Below are 24,088 nucleotides of genomic sequence, written 5' to 3'. Positions count from 1 at the left end.
GTCTACCAGCAAACTGTTGCTTCCTGGTGACAGAACAGTGTTAAAACTGCAATTAAGTTGGAGGAGAGACTTGATTAAAGTACAGTCAAATATTCTGGTGGCTTTCATTCAAGAAAATATTCAAGCTGTGAGTCTAAACAGATTTATGTGCTGGTGACTAAATGAAAAACACGAAGCATGGAGAAATGCTCAGCCTGAAAACTTTTATGGTTTTAAGTGACGACAAAAAGCAGGTAGACACACCTTTTCTCCATGGCTGGAAAAACCAGATTCCTGTTGAAAGGAATGGGAATCACCAGCAAGCATCAAAGATGAATGATTGTTTACTTCCTTCATCATATAAAAGGATGTTTTTAAAGTAAACTGCATTGATCCGGGAACATTTTTTGGAAGATAGCAGCGTACATCAGTCACTTTCAGGGTTCAGGGGGTTCCTGTCTTGATCTGCAGGTTTTCGTTTCACTTGTGTTTCTGATTTTGATAGTTTTGTATTTACTAAAGTCTGGTTATTGTATATCCATCCATGCTAGTTATGTTTTTCTTTATTTATGTTGAGATTCTTTAGATCAGTGTTCCTATGTTTACTGCAGCTCTTTTCCCTTTAGTTCTATGTTCTCCCACTTTCAGCTCTTAGCTCCGTTTCTTTCTCCATTCCTCAACTTATCAGAATATGTTGAGGAACTTATTCCTTAACTTGAAATTTGAAAACTTATGTGGGTTGAAGTGACAAAACCACATAAGCTGGAAAAACCAGATTCCAATTAAGAACAAAGGAAAACCCCAGCAAACACTGAAGATTAATGATTGTTTACTTCCTTCGTTATGTAAAACGCTGTTTGAAACAAAACTGTCTTGACATAGGACAATGTTTTTGTAAAATGAAGTACAGTATAACGCCAGTCGAAGTCTTCTGCATTAACTAAATGTTTCCTACAAGTGAAGCCAAATCAGTATAATTTTCGTAGAGCCTTTAAATTGGACCTATTGCAGGGATTACCTGACAAATTAAAGCCAACAGAGAACAACAAACTTCCATGGAAACTCCTTTCTGGATAAAATATTTCTCAAATAGAACAAATTAATTTTTCATGAATCATTTACTATATACTTAAACCTGTTCAATATAGGTCTAAGTAAAGAAGCATGAAAAACTGAGTGAATCTTCAAATTTGGGGATAAGATGTTGTACCAAAGTGGGGATAATGATGGACTGGATCTCAAATGGAGAGTTTTCTGGAGGAAGCCTTGATGTTGATATCTTTAGTGGAAAGCCAGACCAGATGGGCTGCAGAGAGTCTTTTGCTGCAGTCTACCATGTGAAGGTTCTGTTCAGCAGTATGGTTGAGTACAGTGATGATATTGCTCCAGGTTCGTTTACCTTTATGGATGTGATGTCGGATTGAAGTTACTGCAACCTCCATTTCTTCGGAGCGGAACATGGGCAGTATCCAGGAGAAGCCACAAAAGGAAAATAAGACATGTGTATTTTGGGCATAGTCAATCCAGGAGAGTTGTGAACTCAAGGAACTGGGGTCAGAATAGCACAGGCAGCGTAATGTGTACCGGTACTCTAGCTCCTTGCTCATCCATTCTGTTTGTTTGTTTGAGGGTGAAAATCAGAGCTAAAAGCAATCTTGGCCCCAAGAGCTTTGCTGAAGTCCTCCCAAACCTTGGAGGTGAACTGGGTTTCTTGTCCAAAAAAGATCTCAGACAGGATACCATCTAATCAGAACATGTTTAACTAAGAGTTGGGCTGATTCAAAGGAGGATGGGAGTTTCTTAAGGGATGGGATGGCATACTATAGAGATTTGATCTTCCATGGTTAGAATGGTGTAAAATCGTTTGGGATAATCCGGTGACAAAATTAAGGGCTATATGAGGCCACAGAGGTTTGGGCACAGGGAGGGGCTGAAAAAGGCCACCGGGGGTTCATGGCAAGTCTTGTTCTTGGCTGTGGTTGGACAAACAAGGGCATAGTCCTTCATGTCATTGTACAGGGTAGGACACAAGAACTTCAGTCAGGGTAACAGTATGGCTGACATACTGTCAAGAGAACCTGGACCAGTGGATCAAATGGGAGCAGATGGATGAGGGCACAGATGTTCTGTTGGGTGGCCTGGTTCCCAGATCAGGCTCTGGTTGTTGAGGAGCAACTTATCATGGATCTCCCAAAGTGAGTGGTCTGATGAAACAGGAGGAGGGGATGGCAGGTTTCTCACCTAAGGTGAACTGACGAGAGAGTGCATCTGGTTTTGTGTTTTTTCAGCATGGACAATAGGAGATGAAGTTAAACCTTGCAAAGAACAGAGACCACTGAGACAGGCGTGGGTGAAGTCCTTTCGCTCCTTGAAGATGTCAAGTTCTTATAATCAGAGCAGACAATAACTGCGTGTACCATCTCCTCAAGCCAATGCCACCGTTCCTCAAAGGCTACTTTTATAGCTAGGAGCTCTTGTGAGTACTATTAGGTAGGAGTTTAGCATCAAGAGAAGAAACCTTTATACACTCCTGATGTAAATTTTAGACCAGCTGAATAGTAGCAAGAATTTACATTTGGCACTGTTGGATATAATTCAAAAAGAAGAAATGGGAGTGAAACCAAAAAATAGAAAAAAATATTTTGAGTAAGTAATTTCCTGCAAACGATGATTAAACTGAAAGAGGCTGCTCTGGTGGTAAAGCTGTTCACTCTTCTTGGAAACAAGCCGCCCATTCTTGCATGAATGGTGCTGTTGAGGTCTCCCTAGAGTGGCTTGATGATATTAAAGTCAGGAGACTGAGACGGCCAGAGCCTTCACTTTGTTCTGCTGTAGACAATGACATGTCGACTTGGCGTTGTGTCTTGGATCATTGACATGTTGGAACGTCCCAATCACTCCTTCAGGGCTGATGAGTGCAAGTTTTCCTCCAGTACTTTCTAATAACATTGCATTCCTCCTGTAACTATTTTTGACCATGTTTCCTGTGTTTTTGTGACTCGCATATCCCTACAACCTGTAATCCACCTCCGTGTTTCACAATAGGAGCGGTCTACCTTTCATCATAGGCCATGTTGACTCCTCTCCAAATGTAATGGTTATTGTTGTGGCCAAAACATTACATGTTCAATTTTGTTCTCATCAATTCAAATGATTGTTCCAGAAATTTTTGAGGCCTTTCTGCACTGATGGCAAATTATAGTCTGGATATTTTGTGAGATTTGTGTAGTAATAACTTTATTCCACCTCGTGGCGCATTTTGAAAGTCACACCAGTCCCGTGGTTCCTAAAGTGTGGGGTGCGCCCCCTATGGAGGGCGCAGTGCCATTGCAGGGGGGCCACAGGAAGCAATATGGATGAATAAAAAATTTTTTTAAAAACAGTTACACAAAAGTGTTTGACTGTAAAGATGGTTTGTAGTTTGTTTTGTTGCAACCTGAAGAGTGAAATAAACTTCAGTGGAGTTTTAAAACAAAATATGTGTTTAGGTTTATGTCTGGTTGAACGATGTGTGAGCCCAGTTGATATTATTTTCTTTTTGGGGGGGATTTTATTGTAATACATAGGGGGCCCAGAAAATCGTTGGGAACCACTGCACCAGTCCAATATTTAAGTGAGGATTTTTGTAGGTTTTTCTTTGCATCCTCAACAATTTTCAGCTTTGTTGCAGACTTTCTTTTTCGTCTACCTGACCATGTTTTGGTTTCGACAGAAAGCCATGGATTTGTGCCAAGGTTGTCACAGAATACTTTTTCAGAGCTGTAGCAATATCCCCAGGTTCACAAATTACCTTAGTCGCTATCTGCAACTCCAAATTTGTCCAAATAAATCTATCATTATCTGTCATTGTCCTAATATTTTTTCAGACGTTGGCATTTCCTTTAACTTTACTTATGTAAAAAAAAAAATTGCTTTCACATTTCTTAATTCATTAAGAACGTGATTTCCAAAAGAAGGTAAAAATGACTCATTTTGATGTCAGTCATTGTAGAGTATGGGGATTTGTTAAACAACAAAGTCCAAATACTTTATTGTACTTAAACTGTGTTAAACCAGTTTAACACAGTTTAAAAGACAGATAAGCACATTCTACGTCACATATCAAATCAGACAAGCCTCTACCTGCTTTTTATTTTTAGGATTTCTGTTCACTAAACATTAGTATAATGAGAGAAAAGAGTTTTTCAACAATATTTTCTTTTATTTAAGTATAGAAATTTACTGAGAGCTTGTGAAATCACCTGTGCTTGTTTACTATACATTCTGGAGTTTTACTTTGGACACCTGTTAACTTTTATTTTAATTTTTAAATCTAGAACTGATTGTTAGTTTATAAGAGTGTGAAACTTAGAACAGAGGAGGTTCTTGTCGCAAGTCGTAAACTGTAAATAGTAAATAGGCAACATGTTTTAGAAGCTCTTGATTTGATCTTTCACTTGATCTCTCACAAGTGAAAGATCAAGGGAACGTGAGCTTTCACTTATAAAGTGAAAGCTCACGTTCCCATTTTATATCATGTGTATAAGTGAAAGATCATCTGTAATGATCTTTCATCACTTACAAAAAGTGATGAAAGATCAGTAAACATTCATGGAGAACTTCATTAACTTAACTTCATTGAGAAGTTAAGGCAACAATTTAAGGCACTAAATGGGCCTGAATAAAACTACTAAGTGAGCTTAAGGTGAAACAAATAAAAAAATTATTAGTATGATTATCATATCTTCTATTTGTATTTAATGTTTTCTGGGTGTTGCTACTTGAAGGTGATCAGATACTCAGGATAGGCCTGGGTGTCATGAAACACTACAAACATGCTGGGGGTGGTCGTGTTGTCCACCACACTGTCATATATGCCGAGACTCCCTTTGGTTGGTGGAGCGATCATGGTTTGCTGTCCCAGGGTGTAGTCTCCTGTCAGCACTTTGCACAGGTACATGAACTTCTCTCCCTTCGCATTGGGCCTGGAGTAGGTGTCTTGTGCAGAGTAACTGGAATTAACGGCAAAGTAGGAACCGTTTCCATAACAGGCAGCTGAAAACAGATCAGTCAGAGTTAATTTTTGACTTATAGAAGTTATCAATAATCTTATTTAACTTCTAAAAGCTGCAGTATGTAACTTTGACAAAAGTATGTTTTTCCATAGATTTTAAAACTGTTACTATGTCGTGACAATTTGCCATCACAGATAATCTGTTAAATAATCAATTTCCTCCACCTCCTTAAAGCAAAGGGGAGGATGTGTACATGAGGGTGATTGACAGCGCCAATAAGACCCTTCTCCTGGCTCTGATTGGTTGTTTCTGATTATATTTTATTGTATTTCTGCAGTTAGTACTGGGAGAAGTGAGAGAAGACACAGTAGGAACATTTTTTCACAGATTATTTGTCTCATATTATTATACTGTCATGACATGGTGCGAGTAAAAACATCTTTTTAATAAAAGGTATATACTGCAGCTTCAACAATATTTAAAAATTAAACATATTTAATTTTACAACAAATAAATAATCACAGTACTGCTTAAAAATCTTTAGAATTAACCAACGATCTTCTGTACCATTTACATCTCTGAGCAAAAGTGCTGCAACATCACAATTAAAATTAGATCCAACCTCAAAAACTGGGATGAAACTACAGAGATGTTTGTTAAAAGTTACTGATTCAGCAGACAGATCTCTTAAAGACAAAAAATTGCTGAAAGTCTCACCATTCTTTCCTGCGTAGCTTCTGTTGAAGCCACGTTCATTGATGATGGGGACAGTGTTTTCACTGGTGCCGTGGAAAAGACGTTTCTCATTGTTCTGATGATTATTTCTCAGCTCCATTTCATGTTTTTTGATCTGAAGACTTTTCCACAGTGTAGGGTTCTGGATCCTTTCGATCTAAAAGCACAGATAGATCGTCAAACATTTTTTATCTCATTAAGAAATAATGAGTGTTTCCTTATTTCCTTTGCCTAATGTAAAGGTATTGTTTCTGTTTTAATAAAAGAAAAAAATATCTCAAATTTCCAGTTGATGACAGGACAACACTACTCGTTTTGAGAGGGCCAGTCCTATGCCCCAATTTTGATTTAAGGGGTATAGGACCTTCTGAGGTGCAGAAGGTTCTGCAGTCAGCAGGGACTGTTGGGCAGGAGGTGGCAGCATGGTGGGTGGATAGCTGGGAAGCTATTCCAGGTGACAAATCATACCTAAATGTCTTTTTTGTATAGAAATTATTCCCTGGCACATGCTAGCAACTAGCTTCTTCAAATTGTGTGCCAGGAATGAACAACTCTACTAATGATATTACCTTGATGACGGCTCGATTGCATGTGGCTTTGAAGAGATTGAGGACTTCTGCGTACTCTGATGACGCAGTTTGGAGGGTGACAGAATGACACGTTTTACCAGCTGGCATAGCATCCCAAAACTCAGGAACATCTTCATCTGTTAAAATAGAAAAAAGATGTAGTTGTTTCATTACACAGTTTAGGAAATAGAACATTTTAATTTCCTGCAGACAAATTAAAGATCAGTAGCATTGGGTATGACTTTTAGATACTTTGGAGGCAGAATATGAAAAAAAAAACAATATAAGGATGAAATACCTTTTAGTTTGTCAATTCGTCTTATCTGCAGGATGGTTCCCTTGCTGTCAGTGGCTGGTCCTTTAGGCATCTGGACTGTATAGTCTGAGCCATGGATGGTAACTTTTAGAGTGGGTGTTGCTCTCTCCAACGCATGTTCAAGCTCATAGTTGGTCATCTGATCAAAACTCTGATATGAAAGCCCATGTTGCTGATACTGCCACTCTGCCACAGTTGCTGCCAGCTCCAATTTCCTTTTCAGCTCCTGCTCTCGTCTCACTTTCTTCAGCATATTATCTATCTCCCGACTGGCTCGGAGCACGTCTTTACTGAGTCCTTCAATGATGAAAGAGGTTTGGCCATTACGGCTTTGTTTTTTGATGCTCACACTCATCTTCATCTGGATGTCAACAATGCGTTGACAGTCTGCAGAAGACAAGTTCAAGATGTCGTTGTCTATAATCTCTTCGTGGCATTGTTCATTAGACATCAGGTCGTTTATCTTCTTCTTGGCTGCATCTACTTTGGCCTTTGAGGCACCACAGATATGGAAGACAGCAGGCTCCACTTCCTTGGTCTCAATATCAAACATCTCATCCTCCTGTTTGGAATCAAAACTTTCAGATCCAAATAAAGCTGCGAGAATAAACAAAGCAACTTAAATTAGGATTTCATCTAAAAAACGATTCTTATGAAAGCAACAACTATTTTTCTCTCTATGCTTACATTTTAACCTGTGGCCAACATTGGACCAGAATCCTCCTTTCTCCTTTGGATCAGTGGCTTCTCTTTCTTGCATGCTGCTGTGGAAATCTTTCAGCATCGGTTGCTGGAAGATGACTATCCTGATCAAAGTCAGGGAGCTGGAGGTGTTTTGGCTGAAAACATCGATCACAGCGTCCAACATGGAGTCTGCCACCTGTTTAGCCTGCACGTTGCCTTGACCTGGAAACAGGCAACACAAGTGGTTGATGGCTCAAATCTGCAAATTCAAAAAGTTACCTATAAAGGGTTAATTTAAGACTCATCCTTGAGTGCAGCAGAAAAAAAGTTATGTTTATTCAATCCAAATTTATACAGTCAAAATCTTTAATCCAAAAAATGAAAATGGTCAATTCAAGTGAAATGACCATTTTCATTTGGTCACTTCAAGACTACACATCTTCAGAATCGGTTAGCCAACATCTGAAACTGCAGTAATCTGGATTTACATTAGCAGACAAGCTAAGGCTACGTTCACAAAGCAGGCAAATGCTTCCCAAATCTGGTTTTATGGCCATAACATAGACATGGCATAGCATAGACCTGATAGAGCATGCTGTAGCATAGACGGTCTATGCTATAATCTTTTCACCTCCAAAAAAATTCCAATCTATGTCACTTCCATATGTACAACCAATTCAGATACGTATCCGATAGTTTTCAAAGCATCTACAGGCTGAACGTTTGTGTCGCATTCAATAAGAGTTTTATGTCATTGATGTCAGACATGCATCATAAATCTGCACCAGAAAATACCAGGTGTGGTAAATCAGGATGAAAACAATGGTACAAAATTATAATTATGAAATTATGAAAGAAGTTTGTGTCACTGAAGTACATCACATCACAATCCCACCACTCTTAGCCAGGGATAGGGTTAGGTTAGCCCTAATCCTGACTACACATCCAAACAGACTTCTGTACAGAAGTTGCAGTCAAGGAAGTTTTTTAGCTTCGTTTGTCTTGCTATGATCTTGTGACAATACTGTCGGCTCCCATTGCTGAATAAACTTTAAAATTAACGGCTGTGTCCATTACTGCTTTCTTAAACAGTGCGCTGTAGTTTGTCTGTTATTCTTCTGTGCAGGTGGGTCGCTTTGGGGTTATAAACCGTTCACACATAAGTCTCATTTCAGCTGGGTTTAATTAATAATATAAACAATCATGTGAAGAAAATCCCATTTCAGCAAAAATTCAGAACTGAGCACTAAATCTGCAGCCTACAATGAGCTCATTATGTTGGCAATCCTCACCTGTACCAATGGCAGGAAATGAAACAGAAGTGTAGGAGTTCTTCACACACATTTGGAGTGCTTCCTTCACAGTGCTGTGGATTTTCACTGGGTCCGTCTGTCCGACCAGGTGAAGAATCTTTTTGCACTTTAGGTTTCCTGGTACTGTCATTATAATGCCTGGATTGGGCTGGGAACCTGGTGGGGTGTTTTAATCAGAATCACAACCTAGTTATAGAACTAAATTAACCATAAACTAAGAATGCATGTTACAACAAAGCAAAAGTTAATGTTCTTACCAAGATGTTGGCATTCTTCAAAAACAACTACACCAGCTGCATCCAGAATAGCTTTGGATACTCCTGGGAAGGTAGATGAAGTGAAAGGTTTGATAGTTCTGATATTGACAACCAATGTTTGTCTTTATTTCATCTTTTTAAATTAGTAAATCTAACTAGATCTTATAGTACACTCATATTTACTTGTTTAACCTTACTAAACATGTATGTCCCACAAATCGATATCATTAGGAAGCTTAAAGTGTGCATTTAGTGCATTCTGGTGATTTACACTATACATTACAAATATATCACATATAGATTGATTTACCAGACTTGAGAGTGAAGTTATCGTTTGAAGAGTTAACGATGACATCAGTAGATTCCTTAGTTATATCTCCAGTTACTACCTGAATCGTCACGTTTCCCAGTTTAGTCTCATGAGTTCCTGAACTGGAGACAACCTTAGAGAATTTGCCTGTTGGTAAAACATAAATCAGACAAAAATATCACTTTAACCTTGAAATTAGGCAACTACTCAAGTCTTGTGTAAGTTGAGCAAATGGCAACTGAAAAGATCTGCCTACCAGTACCTTTTGAAGAATCTGCAGAAGCTGGACCTGCAGCTGCTGAAGAACCAGTGGCACTTGGAAACTTCTTCTGAAATTCATCAGTGAATACCTGCAAAATGAATTTGATACTTGTACTTTCATATAAAAAGATCATGAGATTTCACTACAAATTTCTGCATTTATAGTGAGCTTTACCAACTGATAATGTTGTTCAATAAGTTCTAAACTAATATTTAGAACTAATATCACTCTAATATTACAATGATTCTTATTTTTCAGTACCTTAATAGTCTGTGCATCTCCAGGATAAAGAACAACTGCAATCTTCTTAAGGTTCTTGGATTGTCTTTGGCTGCTGAACTCCAAGAATTTATCCAGCATCAAAGTGGCAACAAGATTTTTTGGAAAACCCAGGTTTCCGGTACCAACAGCTGGGAAAGTTATAGACGACAAACGAGTTTTCTCCGCCAAGTCCAAGCAATCTTTAAAGATCCCAGCTAGAGTCTGAAAGACATTTTGAAAACAGATTACCTGGTAGTTTCATTGATTCAGAAAGAAATTTAAAATGTTTTACACTATGAATATGATGTACCTTTTCAGCTGCGCCTTGGCCATTGTTCCAGTGTGGAGCAATTGCATGGAAAACCTGTTTGCTCTTCAGCTTGCAGTTATCTGTAACAACAATCTCGCCTGGTGATCCTTTCGTTTTCTGGCTGTGTACCAGCTGTTGAAGCTTGGGTCCAGCTGCACTGAAGATAGCTTTAGAAATTGCCCCTCTGTCCAATACAAGATCTTCTGTCACTGTGTTCACAATTACCTCTGTCTGAAAATATGGTACAGCATTATTAAGATATGTAATTTCACTATAGTTTGTATTGTAACACAACAAAAGTCAACAGTGAGTGGAAGCAGAATCAGTCAAGAAAATTTCTATCCTGATATATCTACTTTTCCTAGGTTTGCATAATTCTATAGAGACAGATTGAGTAGGGTTATCTGAGGTTCCTGTCCTTCACCCTATAGCAGAAAAAACTCGCAGTGCTGAGTTTACATACAGAAGTTGAAATCTTACATAACATAAAACATAAAAAACGGAGCTGATGTCTTGAGGTTTCTTGTCTCGTAAAACAACTTTGGATCGCACCAGTAATGAAATTAGCTTTCTGGGGGGCCTCTGCGGCTCTACTCATTACCCTTGCTCTACTTTCAGAATATCTTCCTCTTTCCATAGACAAAGGGCAGTCCACGTTGAAGAATATTTCAGTTTAAAAACCTTTATATTTAAATTAGTTTTTCAAAACCACGTATATTTACCTTGGCAGCCTCAATGTTTCCCTTTTTAAGAACAATGTTCAAGCCCTCTTTGGTCTGCCCTCGGCACAAGCTTGGGTCAGGTGGAACTAGCTTGAGCAATGGAGATTTCTGACTAACTTTAGGGATAGCATTTTGAGATGAAACACTAACTCCATCACTTCCAAACTCCTGCTTCACAGCAATTTCCATACCAAGAGCAACACTGTCCTCATTGTCCACCAGATGAATCGTCTTCAGGGTGTTGTCATCATACTTCTCATCACAGTATTCCTTCACTGCTCTAGTAATGGTAGCTAGGCACAGATTGAGTGGGAAGCCAAGATTTCTGCTGATGGCAGGAAGGGCCACAGACACACAGCCACACTTTTCAGCAAGTTCTAAGCTTTCTTTAACAGTTCTTTTCAACTGGGCCTCAGCCTTCTTTGGCTTTGCTTGATCAAAATAGGGTCCTACGGCATGGATCACCTTTTTGCAACGAAGCATTCCTCCAGCATCTGTTACGACACAATCTCCAGGTCGGAGTTTTCCTTTTACAGAAATTATTTGGTCACATTCAGTCTGCAACTGAGGACCTGCAGCTTTAGAAAGTGCCAAAGCAAGACCAGAGGTATGTTTCAAGTCCTCAGTAGAAGGATTGACGACAGCATCCACCGAGTAACTGCACATGTCTGCCTTGGAGACCACTATTTCCACTCCATCACTTGTCTGGACTTTGTAAATGGGTTTTTGTACTTGTACTAAGGCAAAGTCGTCTTCTTCATTTGATTTATCAGCCAGCTGAACCAGGCAGTCAGTATCACTCTTAATAGAAGAAGCAAAAAACAATTCTTTTTCCTGAAAACATTTCTTGACTCCAGGTTTTGTGACTTTAAAACTATCAAAGCACACAGAAGCTAGTAAAGCTTTGACTATGGTCTTGCAATCTTTCACAGCAGATCTACAGCCACTTAGGATGATTTCCTGATTTCCAAAGGACACTTCCACCCCTTCTAGTTGCTTCAACAAGGTTGTCTGACCTTTCAGGTACTCAATGATGACATTTGCCTTAACAGCAACAAATTCTTCAACATGAGCATTGTCTGTTATAAAGTCTTCTAGTTCACTGCTAACTTTGTCCACACTGTCCTTGTGACCGGACACCACCACTTGCTGTTGATGAGTTATGATCTGAACTCTCATTCCTGACCCACTGTTTGCTTTTTCCTGCTGATGGACCAGCTGCTGCCACTCCGGCTTCTTCAGGACTTCAAGGTCTTCAACTTCGATGTATTCAGATTTCAGAATTTGGCTTAGATGGTCTTGAGTATTCATTAGGTCCTTGTCAGAAACAGCAACAAGCTGCACCCTCTGTGGACTGATCTCCAAGGCTGCTTTTATGCCATAGGCTGTTAGAAGTATATCGGTGGCCTCCTCTTGTTGTTCGTCCTTCAGCATGTCAAGCAAAAACTCATCTACTTCTAAATTCTGTCGCTTTAATCCTAGTGTTGCGTTGCTTATCACCTGGGTTGCATTAATAATCTCGTCCACAAAGCCAGTTACTTTTAGAGCTTGCTTGTTTTGGTCGTATGACATTTTGAGTTCTGGGTACACTTGCAGGAGTTTGTCCTGAAGACCATCTTGAGAAAGGATGTGGAACATTGATGGTGACACATTGATCTCTTGAGTTTTACTTAATGTCTCCCTTCGGACCCTTTTCTTGATCCTGTCAAGAACGTCTGAAATAGGTTTCTTGAGTGTGTTGACATCATTCTCAAGGCCGGCCACTGAAAGGACACCACTGGTTTTATCAGAAACTACAACAACATCTTCCTTCTGCAGTTTCTCTTTAATCTTCTGCTCAGATTCCTCCCATACATCTGACTCCAGGGAGAACTGTAGTGTTTTGAATTTTGACACAGCCTGAGAAAAGGTTGCTTTCACAGTGTTTGCCCACTCTTTGATGATGACTTTGGCATCTTTTTGCTTCAGTAATGAGGGCGAGGCACTGAGGCGGACAGCAGACTGCTCCAGGGTAATGTTGCAGAAATGTTTTTCCAAGTCACGGCCAACGGTGTCCAGAGCCGCTTTGTGGTTAGCTAGGTATCTGAGGACAGCGTTGTCAATGGGCTCAGAGATGGCAGCTGGAAGCTTTGGTGACGGCTTATCTTTCCCATAAAGTGCTACTCCCAAAGATTTGTAGAACGGGTAGACTTTGACTTCTTCCTTTTTTATCTCATGCTTCTTACCCAAGACTTTCTTAACATCTGTGGATTAAAACACAAAGTTACACTCCACATTTCTAAGTTGGTAGTCACTTCAGTTGAACATAGAGCATACTATCAGAATAAACTGCAGTAATCAGGAAGTAGGGCAGGTTAACTACCTTGATGGTTCTTAAATATGACGACAGCAGACTGTTCAGCTTCATTTAGTTGAACATCTTCCACATCTCCCCCTTTACTCTCAAAGTAGAGACACAGCATGTCTTCACTGCAGTCTGAAACCCCTTCAACCATAACCTTCTTTGTGGTCTCAAGGGGTCGGACTGATAACCCCTTCTTTGTAAACATCCGATTTTGAGGACATCTTTCTATGAAGTCAGTGTTGTCTGTGAAGTTAAAATAAAAACATCAAATTTCAAGTTGTTCTAAATATAATTGAACATGAACATGAACTAAGTGGGTACCTTTTCCACTCTGGAAAGTGACAACAGCAGATGAGATGTCAGGGATCAGTTCCAGGTTGTAGTCCTGGGAGGCAGTCGGAGAGCTTAGGTCTCTCAAAATGTTCTCCACAATCATTTCCAGAAATTCTGAGGTTAAAGAATCTGGAATATTCCCTAAAACAGCCGACTTGGAGCACTGCTCCTCATCATCTGAATCACCATCTTTGCCTTTTGCCCCCGTCTGACCTTCATCCACAGGTTTGGGTTCTTGAACTTTGGACTGTTTGTTGGTCCCTTCATGGTCTGCTGTTATTGAAATATGAACGATGAATGAGTAAAACCTGTTTTTTACTTACCAATGAAACAAGTCAATCAGAAGCAAAGTATAAGTATAGACTGTATTATTATGAGCTAAAGAAAAGCTTATATTAGATGATCCATCTAATTATGACCTTAATGTGGACATATCATATTTACTTCTGTTTTATTTTTATTTAACTGAAGGAAGTTATGAACATCCACACATTGATTGGTTTTAAGTATCTTGAGAAAGGATGCTTCAGTCGGTTTATAATTACCTGGTGACATGGGTTGTGTATCATCTGCATAATTACGGGAACTTATCTTGTTATTTATTATAATCTAAGTTAATGTCAGCATGTTGATATTTAATAGGAGAGACCCCAACATGGAACCTTGGGGAATGCCACATGTGATTTTTGTCAGCTCCAATGAAAACTTAACTATTGGCACAAAGAGTCGAGTACTGTACCAGAAAGTCTGACAAATCTCCAGTTCTAATAAAAACGCAAAATAAAACCATGCAACTCAACAGGTTTTTTAAAAATGTGGAAAGTACTTTTTGTCAATGATAACTGTAAAATTTAAACTTATAGAAGAGTAAAAAAAAGTCCCATTTCAGCAAAAAGCTTTGGTACAATAGTTGCCATCAAACACCATAAATATTTTAAACCTCTAAAGCTTAAAACCGAAACTATTTCTGACAATCAAAACTCAAAGTATCACTCAGTATGACCAGAAAACCTCGAAGCAACCATGAACATTTACTGTCCAGCAAGGAAGCAGCTTTTATGCAACTGGTAATCACCGTTTTTATTGTTATATACAGGCTTATTGTTGTTCAAGAGATTTAGTAATAATTTTATGTGCATGGATACAGACACGCCTTTAAAACAAGGTTATTCTTACATCTTTGTCAAAACATAATACTTTAGTAATTTATAGTAAGGTCATTATTATCCATTATTGTTTTTGTTTGAAAGATTATATTAGATCCCAAGAAACATCGTCTGAGTACAGAAAGAAAGACGTGGAACTTATAAAGTAAATCCCATCATTATTTATAATTCCCTTTAAATATGTTTTACTAATTTAATGCAGATTAGTAAAACGTATTTAAACCATATCCAGCCTGTTGTTTTGATAAAAACAGACGGTCACAACCTTGTAGTTTGAAAATCTCTGTCTCCCTCTGCTGCAACAAACTTAAAACAGCATTTCAGTTTGTACAGGAGAGTACAGAGGAATGTAGAGTTCCAGGGACTGTAAGGACTATTTGTTAGTTAGTCTAAAGGGCTCTTCCTTAATTTGCAAAATGATTCAGTCCCCTTTTCTCTAAGCTCAACAATTACCTTCAGAAGCTGCCTAATGACTGCTGATGAATCTACTAGAAATTATATGACTGTGTGTCATTTAATCTCAGTATAAATCCAGCTGCTCCTTACGGCCTCAGATGTTGGCTAAGAGAATATCATGAAGTCAAAGATTTGTCTTTGTCCCAGACAGATCTGGGATAAAGTTGTGGAGAAGTTTAAAGCAGGTTTAGGCTACAAAAAGATTTCCAAAAGCTTTGAACATCTCACGGAAATGATTGAACATCAATCCATCATCCGCTAATGGAAAGAGTACGGTGCAACTGTAAACCTACCAAGACAAGGCCGTCCACCTAAACTTCCTGAACGAGGAGAGGCCTGATCAGAGATGCAGCCAAGAGGCCCCTGGTGTCTCTGGACCAAATTCAGAGATCCACAGCTCAGGTGGAGGAATCTGTCCACAGGGCAACTATTAGTCATCACTGCATAAACATGGACTTTATGGAGAATGGCAAGAAGAAAGCTATTAAAAGAAAACCATCATAAGTCCCATTTGCAGTTTGCCAGAAGCCATGTTGGGGCATGTGGAAGGTTTAAAACATTCCGTCAGAATGGCCCAGTCAAAGTCCAGAATGTGTGGCAAGATCTGAAAACTGCTGTTCACAAACGCTTTGCATCTAATTTGAGTTGTTTGGCAAACAGGCAAAAGTTTCAGTCACTAGACGATCGAAGCTGGTAGAAACAAACAAAACACTAAAAGACTTTCAGCTGGATTTGCATCAAAAGATGGTTTTACACACCACACTTTTCAGTTTTTTAGTTGTACAAAATGTTTTGAATCATGTATACTTTTCTTTCCATTTCACAATTGTGCGCCACTTTTTGTTGGTCTTTCACACTAAACTCCAATGAAATATATATATTGTGTTTGTGAAAGGTTTGTGGGGTGTGAATACTTCTGCAAGCCGCTGTATTAAATAAATGTCACATCAGTGGCAGATATTTCCTTCATGGATACTTACACTTTTTGCTGCCTTTATCAGTTGAATCCCCCTGTTTAAAACAGATTTGAGACATTTTAGACATTTTTGTTGGGCAATGCTGATGAATTACACATTCAAGAACTGGTTAGAAAAAGATAAGCAGGTTTATTCTGTGACATATCCTCAAACACAGAAAGTGAAAGGATAAAAGCAGGAATGAAATCAGACAGCATCTTGGATTCTGATGGGTCATATGACTTGCAGTAAACAATGAAAGCCCAGCAGGGCCAGGTCTTCATTAGCAGCTCAGAGTTTAAACAAAAGTGTTCAAAGGTCCAGAGCTGGTCAGCTCAGCATCATACATGATAAAAGCCATAAAAGTAAACATGAAATGAGTTTACCGATTAATAGACATAAAATAAATCACACCCACAAAGACAAATATGAACATGTTTACAGCAGCTGGAGGTGAGTGTTATGTCACTGCCAGGCATTTTATGAGATTACAGGAAGTAACTCAGGTTAGATCAGTATTCCACTAAATATTCCAAATAATATTCCAATAATCATAAGCGAAGGAATTCTAATCCGATAGCATGTAAATAAGTCTAACTTCCACTTTTTAGCTCTCACCTGTTTCTGTTTTCCGTCTGAAGGAAGGCGGACTGTCATCTTTAGCACTCCTTTATCCAAACTGATCTGGTGCTTCTCTTTGCCCAGGACATTTTTCTGGTCTGAGAGAGAAAACGGGGTAAATCCAGCAGGTTTTTACTCAGGACTGATCAGAAATCTGACAGTCTGGGACTCACCCTCCTCTCTGCGGAAGCGCAGCAGCGCAGTTGAGCTCCCGGACTCATAGTCCACCTCGCAGTCTCCTCCGTTGGACTTTTTACTCTGAAAATATTTCACCAACTTATTTTTCAGTCTCGGTGTGTTGCTTTCTTCCAACTCCACCAGAACAGGGAAGGTGTATTCCTCCGCCATGGTGCTGGCCTCTCTCCTTTCTGATCTGACTGAACTCTTTCGGTTTTGTTTCTGGTGAAACTACGGGAGGCGGGAGGCGCTCTTACTGACGCAGCTGCGGAGCTTTGCGGGATTGGCGCAGAAGGAGTCGCAGCAGGAAGAGCGACACGTTTTCTTCGTTTATTTTGAAGACTTATTAACTCGAACTAGCAGTTCAACCAGTTAGAACTGGTCCACACCCAGTCCCAGTTTACTTTCAGTTTTTCACTGGGGACTTTCCACGCCAGGCAAGGTAAGCGATTCGTCTCTTTACTTGGTTCTTCAGACCGAAAGTACTATTTTATTGATAAATGCAATGCATTTTCCTAATAATTTATATGAAACTAGGTTGGAAATCAGTCAGTCATTCATAATTCGCGTTTGGATTGTGTCATAAAGTGGTCGCAGTTGTGAAGATTCGTTTTTAATAATAGAGGATGATCAGGAAAATGGCGAGGAGAACCTAACGTCGACGGAATATCTGTAACGTTTTCGAACATTTTAATGTTTTGCCTAGATTGAGAAATGATTGCAATGTGCAGTTGTGACAATAAACGTAATGCCAAAAAGTTTAGTTGAAAGTATAGTTAAAATATGTGTCTACTGAAAAACAGTACGACCATATTAGAACCAGTGCAGATTAGTTAAGCGTAATAAAACATGTCATGTTGTTTCGGAGACGGTGGATAATCTTTAACGTCAATTATTTTATAGCTTAAAAATCTGTCGCCCTCTGCTGGAGTAAAATTAAAACAGTAGTTCAATGTTGTTTTAAAGCGTACAAAACATCTAATTATCGTCCACAAAAACAACAACAACCAAACAAAAAACCAAAAGCTGGAGAATTACTTAGATTAGTTGGAATTGTCCCACATAAGATTGACAAATAACTTGTGAACGCTACTAATTGTGAACTATTTTTATGTGTAATTTCTTACCTTTGTACACTTCTAGAAGGGTTTGAGATATTTTAAAATGTTGTTCATGATCTTCCCACAGGTTTATTGAGCAACAATGGAGGTTAAAGTGGATATCCCTCTTTATGGACCATCAGTCAACATTGTGAAAAAATCTGGAGATGCTCTGTGTAAAGCCCTTTATGATAAATTCAGATGTGTGACCACCATTCAGGGTGTGGAGATGGAGACCGAGATGAGCAATAAATACCAGAAACGGACACCAACTATTCCCCAAGAGGAAAGAGGTCAATTTAAGTTGCGTTCAGGTGTAAAGGTTTCTGTGTGGAAGGCTGATCTCACCAATTTCCCTGCTGATGCTGTTGTGAATGCTGCTAATGAAGATTTAAAGCATTATGGAGGCCTTGCTCTGGCTCTGTCTAAAGCTGGTGGTCCTCAAATCCAAATGGAAAGTGATGATCATGTCAAAAAGTATAGTAAAGTAAATACAGGAGAGGCAGTTGTTTTGAGTTCAGGGTCACTACCATGCAAGATGATAATTCATGCTGTGGGTCCAGATCTGTCAATGAGTGCTTTCAACTTCGATCCAGAAAAAGGTAGACCTGCTTTGGAGAAAACCATCAAGAGTATTCTCAACAGAGTTGGAGAGAATCGTCTGGCAACTGTTGCCATTCCTGCCATAAGCTCAGGGTTGTTCAACTACCCACTGCGAGAATGTGCCAACACCATAGTGTCAACTATAAAAGCTTATTATGACAACCCACACAGACTTACTCCTCAAGAAATCTTCCTTGTGAACAATGATGAGCCCACAGTGCAGGAAATGAAGAGAGCATGCAATCAGATATTCAGTCCTCAGCAGCACACACTTTACAATCAGGCAACAGCAAATCATCCAGGAAGCACAACCAAAACTGAATCACTTTCAGTCCAGATCAATAATGTCGTTCTAACACTGAAGAAGGGGAAAATTGAAGCGCAAAATGTAAGAGTCTGTAGTTATTACCTTGTACAAATAAAACATGTACGTATTCGCTAGTAATTTTTCTGTTAGGTTAAGTCCAAGTAAAGATTTATTTTTGGATAAATTCAAACAATACTTGTATTTATTTGTTTATTTTCTCTTTCAGACGGATGTCATTGTCAACACTGCTTCAGCAAACTTCAAACTAAGCACTGGCGCGATTTCCAGCGCTATATTGAATAAAGCAGGTCCGGAAATGCAAAATGAAATAAAAACAGCTAAAGGGTTCAACAATATCATTCACACAAAACCCTACAGGCTGTCCTGCAAAGCAGTGTATCACACGTTTTGCATTGAAAAGTCTAATGGCTCTAAAGCAGAAAAGGTACAGCCCTCAGGCGCCACAGACTATACTTACCTAGTTTATTTTGAATATAACTGGGTTAACTGCTTAGTTTTCCTCACCATAACCATCTGCCTACTTATTAATTTCAGATCCTTTTCGATTCCGTAAGCGAATGCTTGTGGCAAGCAGCAGCTCAAAATAACAGCTCAATTGCCTTTCCTGCAATTGGAACTGGAGCCCTCGGGTTTAGTGGAGCAGAATCAGCCAGGCTCATGTTGGATGCAGTGACTAAATATGCCTTAAATTGTTCAAAAATGCTCCAAGTTCACTTTGTCATTTTTCCTACGGATGACAGAATATTTCAGGTATGAAATTCCTGACTTTTTAAAAATGTTTCCTTTTTTATGTATAAAATCCGTAATGTTTTTTGTACAAAAGCTGTAGGTGGACAACTGAAAAATAGAAAATGATTGTGGATTTTCTGTTGCCTTATTGATTTAAAACGTTTGAAAAAGTTTGGCTAATCTTATTCACATGTTCCTGTCAAGAGCTACAATATAAATGTGAACTTTGATTCAGGAAAATGACAGGTATTTTTATTTTATAGCAGCTAATATTGGTATTATTGGTTCCTTTTTAACAGGCTTTTGAAAGTCAAATGAAAAATCTCCAAAAGAGACCACAACCCAACTATGGACATGGTAATAACAAAATCTTTCTATAACATGTTTTATTTGTCCCAAAAATATGTTCTTAACTGTTTGATGTTTTAATTTTTTTAATTTAAAGTATTTCTGCTTATGTAACTTTGGTTAATTCAGCAAAATATATTTTTCTGGAAAATGAGATGCATTGTGTTCTTAGTTAATGAGTTAAACAAAACCTTAGATATGTTATCCTATTTAAATAAAGTTATTTTACAAATCTACATTTACTTGAAAATCTGCATGAAGAAAAACAGATTTTTTTGTTTTTGTTGTTATAAACCGGAATCTTGGAATAAAGATGAATCCCAGTCCAGCAGAGCTCCAGCCCCACAGATCAGCCTGGTTTGTCCTTCTGAAGAATCTAAACATGAGGCTGAGCGATGGCTCAAGAACCGCCTCTCTACGGATTCTCACTCCGTCAAGATCAACAACAACTTCATCTCACACTTCAGTGATCACGACCATCTGCAACTGGCCATTTTAGCTGATGGAGGGTTGAGCATTGAGGAGTTTTTCTCACAAGGTCATGCATGTCTAACAGTAAAGGGGAAACCGGAGGAAAACGCCGTCATTGCCGCCTTGCAGGTGGAGGCCTTGCTCTGCAAAATCCATGAAGATTTTATAGCAGAAGAAGAACATCAGCTGAAGATACTGACACGCATGAAAGTTTCTGGAGAGAAGAAAACAGTTGATAAAAAAAGCCAGTTCTTTTCAGAGCGAATACAGCCTTTCAGACCTGTGGGTCTGTGGGTAGTAAAGGTACAGTACATAAAAACGTCTAAAGATATTACAGAGATTTATCAGATTTTTGATTACAAATGTTTATGAAGACTATAGTAAACTAAGAGCACTGCAGATTCACAGTGAAGTATTTTATGTTTAGGTGGACAAAGTGGAGAATGATGCTCTGAAGGAGATGTTTGAACGGAAGAAAAAGCAGCTTCATCAATCCTCTACTAAAAAGATGTTCCAACGCATCCCTGCTCAGTTCTGTGAGATGATCAGCAGAATTGGATTCCATGCAGAGTGCGCACCGCCTGAAGGTATGCTACGCTAACACCAATGCTAATGTGAAAAGATATAGTCAGAATAGCATGATAACCAGAATTACAGAAGCAGGACAAAAGGAAAATATGACATACAAATAAATTTTTTAAATTCATTTGGAAACATGAAAGTCTTAAAACAGCAGCATTATGTAAAATAGACTTTGTTTTAGCTTTTCATCATGTTCTAATGTTATTCCCTCATCAAAGAAAACTGGAGTGTTGTCTTGAATCTTTCAGGCATGTTTGAGAAATCCTTTAATCTCCATGGCAACCATTCAGCTGAGCAAAGAGCCTGGGTGGACTTAGCTCCACCCTTGAGATGCAGCTTCCCACCCCCCTCCTCAGCTCCTTCAGACTAGCCAGCAGCAATTAGCAAACACCTGGTGGATCTGTTGAGGTCATTATAGGAGCCACTGCTCAGAGCAATGCTAGTGAAAACATTAGAGGGTTAACAGAGAAGCCATGTTGTGATGACTTCCTGAAGTCGGAGGTCCAGAAAACGCAGGAGTTTTTAAAGAGGCAGAGACCCAATTTTAAGGTGTCATAAATAAGGAAGTAAAATTTCTGTTAAGTCATATTTGAGATATATAGCATTTTTATAACAACAGACATTTCAAAAATACAAAATCTTAAGTAGTTTTGATATAATTTCTAGTGCAATTATTTTGGTACTCTTGAAATAAGACAAAACTAACTAAAAGTACTCGTGAAATTGGCAGATAAATTCTCAACTTATGGAAAACTTTTTTTCCCCAAAGTTAACTAATTTGCCACTGGAACTTGTAGTTTTCCATCAATATTAAGGAATTGTTGACTCAAAATAAGATCCTATATTTTGCTGTAAAGTTACTTATAAGTTCGTTTTGTCTTATTTCAAGTGTACAAAGATATTACTACTAAGACAAAAATCTTGGTACAATTTTGTGGTTTTGCAGTGTATGTGCCTGAAAAACACAACACTGCCCCTTTAAGACTAGTGTCTGTCATAGTCTTTGTCAAATGAAATTGTTACCAGCATGATTTAAAACAAGAGCTAATTCTGTAATCAGAGCCACTGGGATCATGTTGCTGTTGAAGTGAAGAAGCCTGAGGACACAACCCTGCAGAACTCCGTGTCTAATTAGCAAACATGTGACACATTAACAGCACAATGAATCTCCTTCTGGTTACAGACCCAAAGTATGGAGAGGGAATCTACTTCTCAAGCAGCATAAGAACAGCGTTGGAGCTGTGGAGGGAGAAAGGTGAGGAGTACCTGTACTTTGTGGAGGCTGAAGTCCTGCTGGGAAACTCGGCTAAAGGTGAACGAGGATTTATTCTTCCTCCTCCGGATGGAAAAAATCCCAACATTCTCTGTGACAGCGTGTATGGAGGATCTGACGTCTCTGTTATCTTCAGCGGTTATCAAGCTTTGCCAAAGTACATTATCACCTGCAAGAATTCACGTTAGGGTGATCCTTCTGAAATCAGAATCTGATTGCAGAAAGATTGATCAAAAAGAATCTCCAGAGAAGTAAACTAGAGTTTTCTATAAATTCACTTTTAGCCTCAGAGAAAGAAGTTCAAAAATAAACTTGTATGCTGACTCAGAAACTAAAAAGTTTTTGTTATATTAGAAACTTTGATTTTCACATTGGCACATTATAAACAGAACAAATATATTAGTCTTATTATATCTTTGTGTATAACCGTTAAACACCAATAGGAATGATAATGATGAGCAATAGTAGGTTTGTAAAAATATGAAAGTTTCTGTTTTTTCTTAACTTGTTCAAATATATTAAAATATCTTTGGTTCAGAATCCTGCTTTTATTATTTTATGATTTATTTAATATTTTTTTGCAGTTTGGGGACAAAATGACCAAATTGCATAGCAACAAAAGTTTTATAATCATCTGTTTGCTGATGAAAAGTGTTAAGTATGTTAAATCAAAAACATTATTTGGGATCAAACCAATAAAGGCATCAGTTTATTTGACTTTACTTTGTAAATCTAGCATCAATCTTTCTATGCTCTATATAAAGCAGGTGCCTGGCAGCATATCTGGATGTATATTTCTAAGGGATCTTTGCCTAAATTTGTGTGTGAACATGTAAACATTGTACTAATGCTGCTGTAAGTAAATCAATATTAATAAAGGAAGTTGGACATAAGCAACAGCAGTGTGAGCAGTTTCTGTTTATCTGAACATCTGAAGATGAAACTACAATTAATTAAACACTCAGCTTCCTGTAATCTAACAAACGAGGACATTTAGCATCATTCTGGTCCAAAATGTGTGAATTAATCTCAAACCAAAAAACAAAAACCTACTGAAGGTTCTGCTGAAGCTGGTAAGACGTGTTGACTTATTTATAATGTAAATTATGTTAGCATAATTTAATTTACATTATTATTTACTGAATGTAGCATGATTGTACATAATTACAAAAAGGTGAAGTGAAATGTTTAAGTGCAAAGCTAGATTTATTTTGGGGAGAGGAAGTCTTATTTTGAAGGATCTGGTGTTGTCTTTTGTTGCCATCTTGCCTTATATTGACTTTGGTTGCTAGGATACAAGCAGCTGTTGCTGCTTGTTCAGTAAAAAACTGAACAGAAAATGTTCAGGAGAGACATCTGAGCCTCCGTTATGATTGCAGAAGCTTCCGGTCCTGGAGCCAAACGGGCTGAAAGGCCGTTCAGCAAGCAAGAGGCCAGAACTCTGAAAGAAGCAGAAAAAGACAGATGGTAGCTTGAGACAAAGATTTTCATTTTTAGAGATATGAAGAAAGAAAAGTGGAAATATCTGGGCATAACGACCATCCGGAGGAAGAACGGGGATGCTTGCACCACCCTGTCTGCGGTGGCAGCATCATGTTGTGTTGCTGTCCTGCTGCAGGAGGAACTGGTGAACATCATGAGGAAAAAACATCGTACAGAAATATGGCAGCAACATCTAAAGGCAGGAAAAAGCTTTGGTCTTCGAAGTGGACAATAACAGAGAAAGAATACAGAGAAAGTACAACGTGACTTAACAGAGTCAATGTTTCGTGAGGCGGCGTACAAACCTGACCCAGTACCACCGGTTCTGTCAGGAGCAACGGACCAGAACTCCAGCAAACCCGAAATGTTTGACCCGATTCATCCAGTTCAAAGAAAATGTTTCCCCT

At 38.7% G+C, this 24,088-nt stretch overlaps 2 protein-coding genes across 3 annotated transcripts; one reads left to right on the top strand and one right to left on the bottom strand.

Moving 5' to 3' along the window:
- Positions 1 to 4,080: 4,080 nt before the first annotated feature.
- Positions 4,081 to 16,997, bottom strand: LOC116722753 (protein mono-ADP-ribosyltransferase PARP14-like). Of its 2 annotated transcripts, none has more exons than XM_032567020.1 (17): positions 16,762 to 16,997; positions 16,586 to 16,686; positions 15,992 to 16,022; positions 13,378 to 13,662; positions 13,075 to 13,299; positions 10,713 to 12,955; positions 9,991 to 10,221; positions 9,681 to 9,902; positions 9,414 to 9,507; positions 9,158 to 9,304; positions 8,848 to 8,910; positions 8,570 to 8,746; positions 7,281 to 7,499; positions 6,576 to 7,190; positions 6,278 to 6,414; positions 5,691 to 5,865; positions 4,081 to 5,013 (listed from the first exon to the last, which is right to left on the bottom strand). In XM_032567020.1, exons 1-17 carry the CDS (start codon positions 16,934 to 16,936, stop codon positions 4,736 to 4,738), a joined length of 5,418 nt encoding a protein of 1,805 aa, XP_032422911.1. In that variant the 5' UTR covers positions 16,937 to 16,997; the 3' UTR covers positions 4,081 to 4,735. The 2 variants fall into 2 exon arrangements, with proteins under 2 accessions (XP_032422911.1, XP_032422912.1); XM_032567021.1 differs by having other exon boundaries at positions 9,420 to 9,507.
- On the top strand, positions 16,991 to 23,096 carry parp9 (poly(ADP-ribose) polymerase family member 9). The gene is made up of 8 exons (XM_032567031.1): positions 16,991 to 17,207; positions 17,954 to 18,856; positions 19,002 to 19,220; positions 19,331 to 19,546; positions 19,825 to 19,882; positions 20,187 to 20,647; positions 20,772 to 20,931; positions 22,110 to 23,096. The coding sequence occupies exons 2-8, from the start codon at positions 17,969 to 17,971 to the stop codon at positions 22,385 to 22,387; spliced, it is 2,280 nt and encodes a 759-aa protein (XP_032422922.1). The 5' UTR covers positions 16,991 to 17,207; positions 17,954 to 17,968; the 3' UTR covers positions 22,388 to 23,096.
- Positions 23,097 to 24,088: the final 992 nt, after the last annotated feature.

This window comes from Xiphophorus hellerii, chromosome 7 (assembly GCF_003331165.1).
Source record: "Xiphophorus hellerii strain 12219 chromosome 7, Xiphophorus_hellerii-4.1, whole genome shotgun sequence".
NCBI classification, from domain to species: Eukaryota; Metazoa; Chordata; class Actinopteri; order Cyprinodontiformes; family Poeciliidae; genus Xiphophorus; species Xiphophorus hellerii.
This window is presented reverse-complemented; position numbering and strand designations above follow the sequence as displayed.

Coding starts and splice junctions, on each gene's coding strand:
- parp9 (XM_032567031.1), top strand. CDS start 17,969: ATGGAGGTTAAAGTGGATATCCCTCTTTATGGACCATCAGTCAACATT. Junction 19,547..19,824: donor CGGATGACAGAATATTTCAG/GTATGAAATTCC, acceptor CCTTTTTAACAG/GCTTTTGAAAGTCAAATGAA. Junction 19,883..20,186: donor ACAACCCAACTATGGACATG/GTAATAACAAAA, acceptor CTTGGAATAAAG/ATGAATCCCAGTCCAGCAGA.
- LOC116722753 (XM_032567020.1), bottom strand. CDS start 16,936: ATGGCGGAGGAATACACCTTCCCTGTTCTGGTGGAGTTGGAAGAAAGC. Junction 8,911..9,157: donor TAACTTCACTCTCAAGTCTG/GTAAATCAATCT, acceptor CTACCTTCCCAG/GAGTATCCAAAGCTATTCTG. Junction 5,866..6,277: donor GCAATCGAGCCGTCATCAAG/GTAATATCATTA, acceptor CTGTGCTTTTAG/ATCGAAAGGATCCAGAACCC.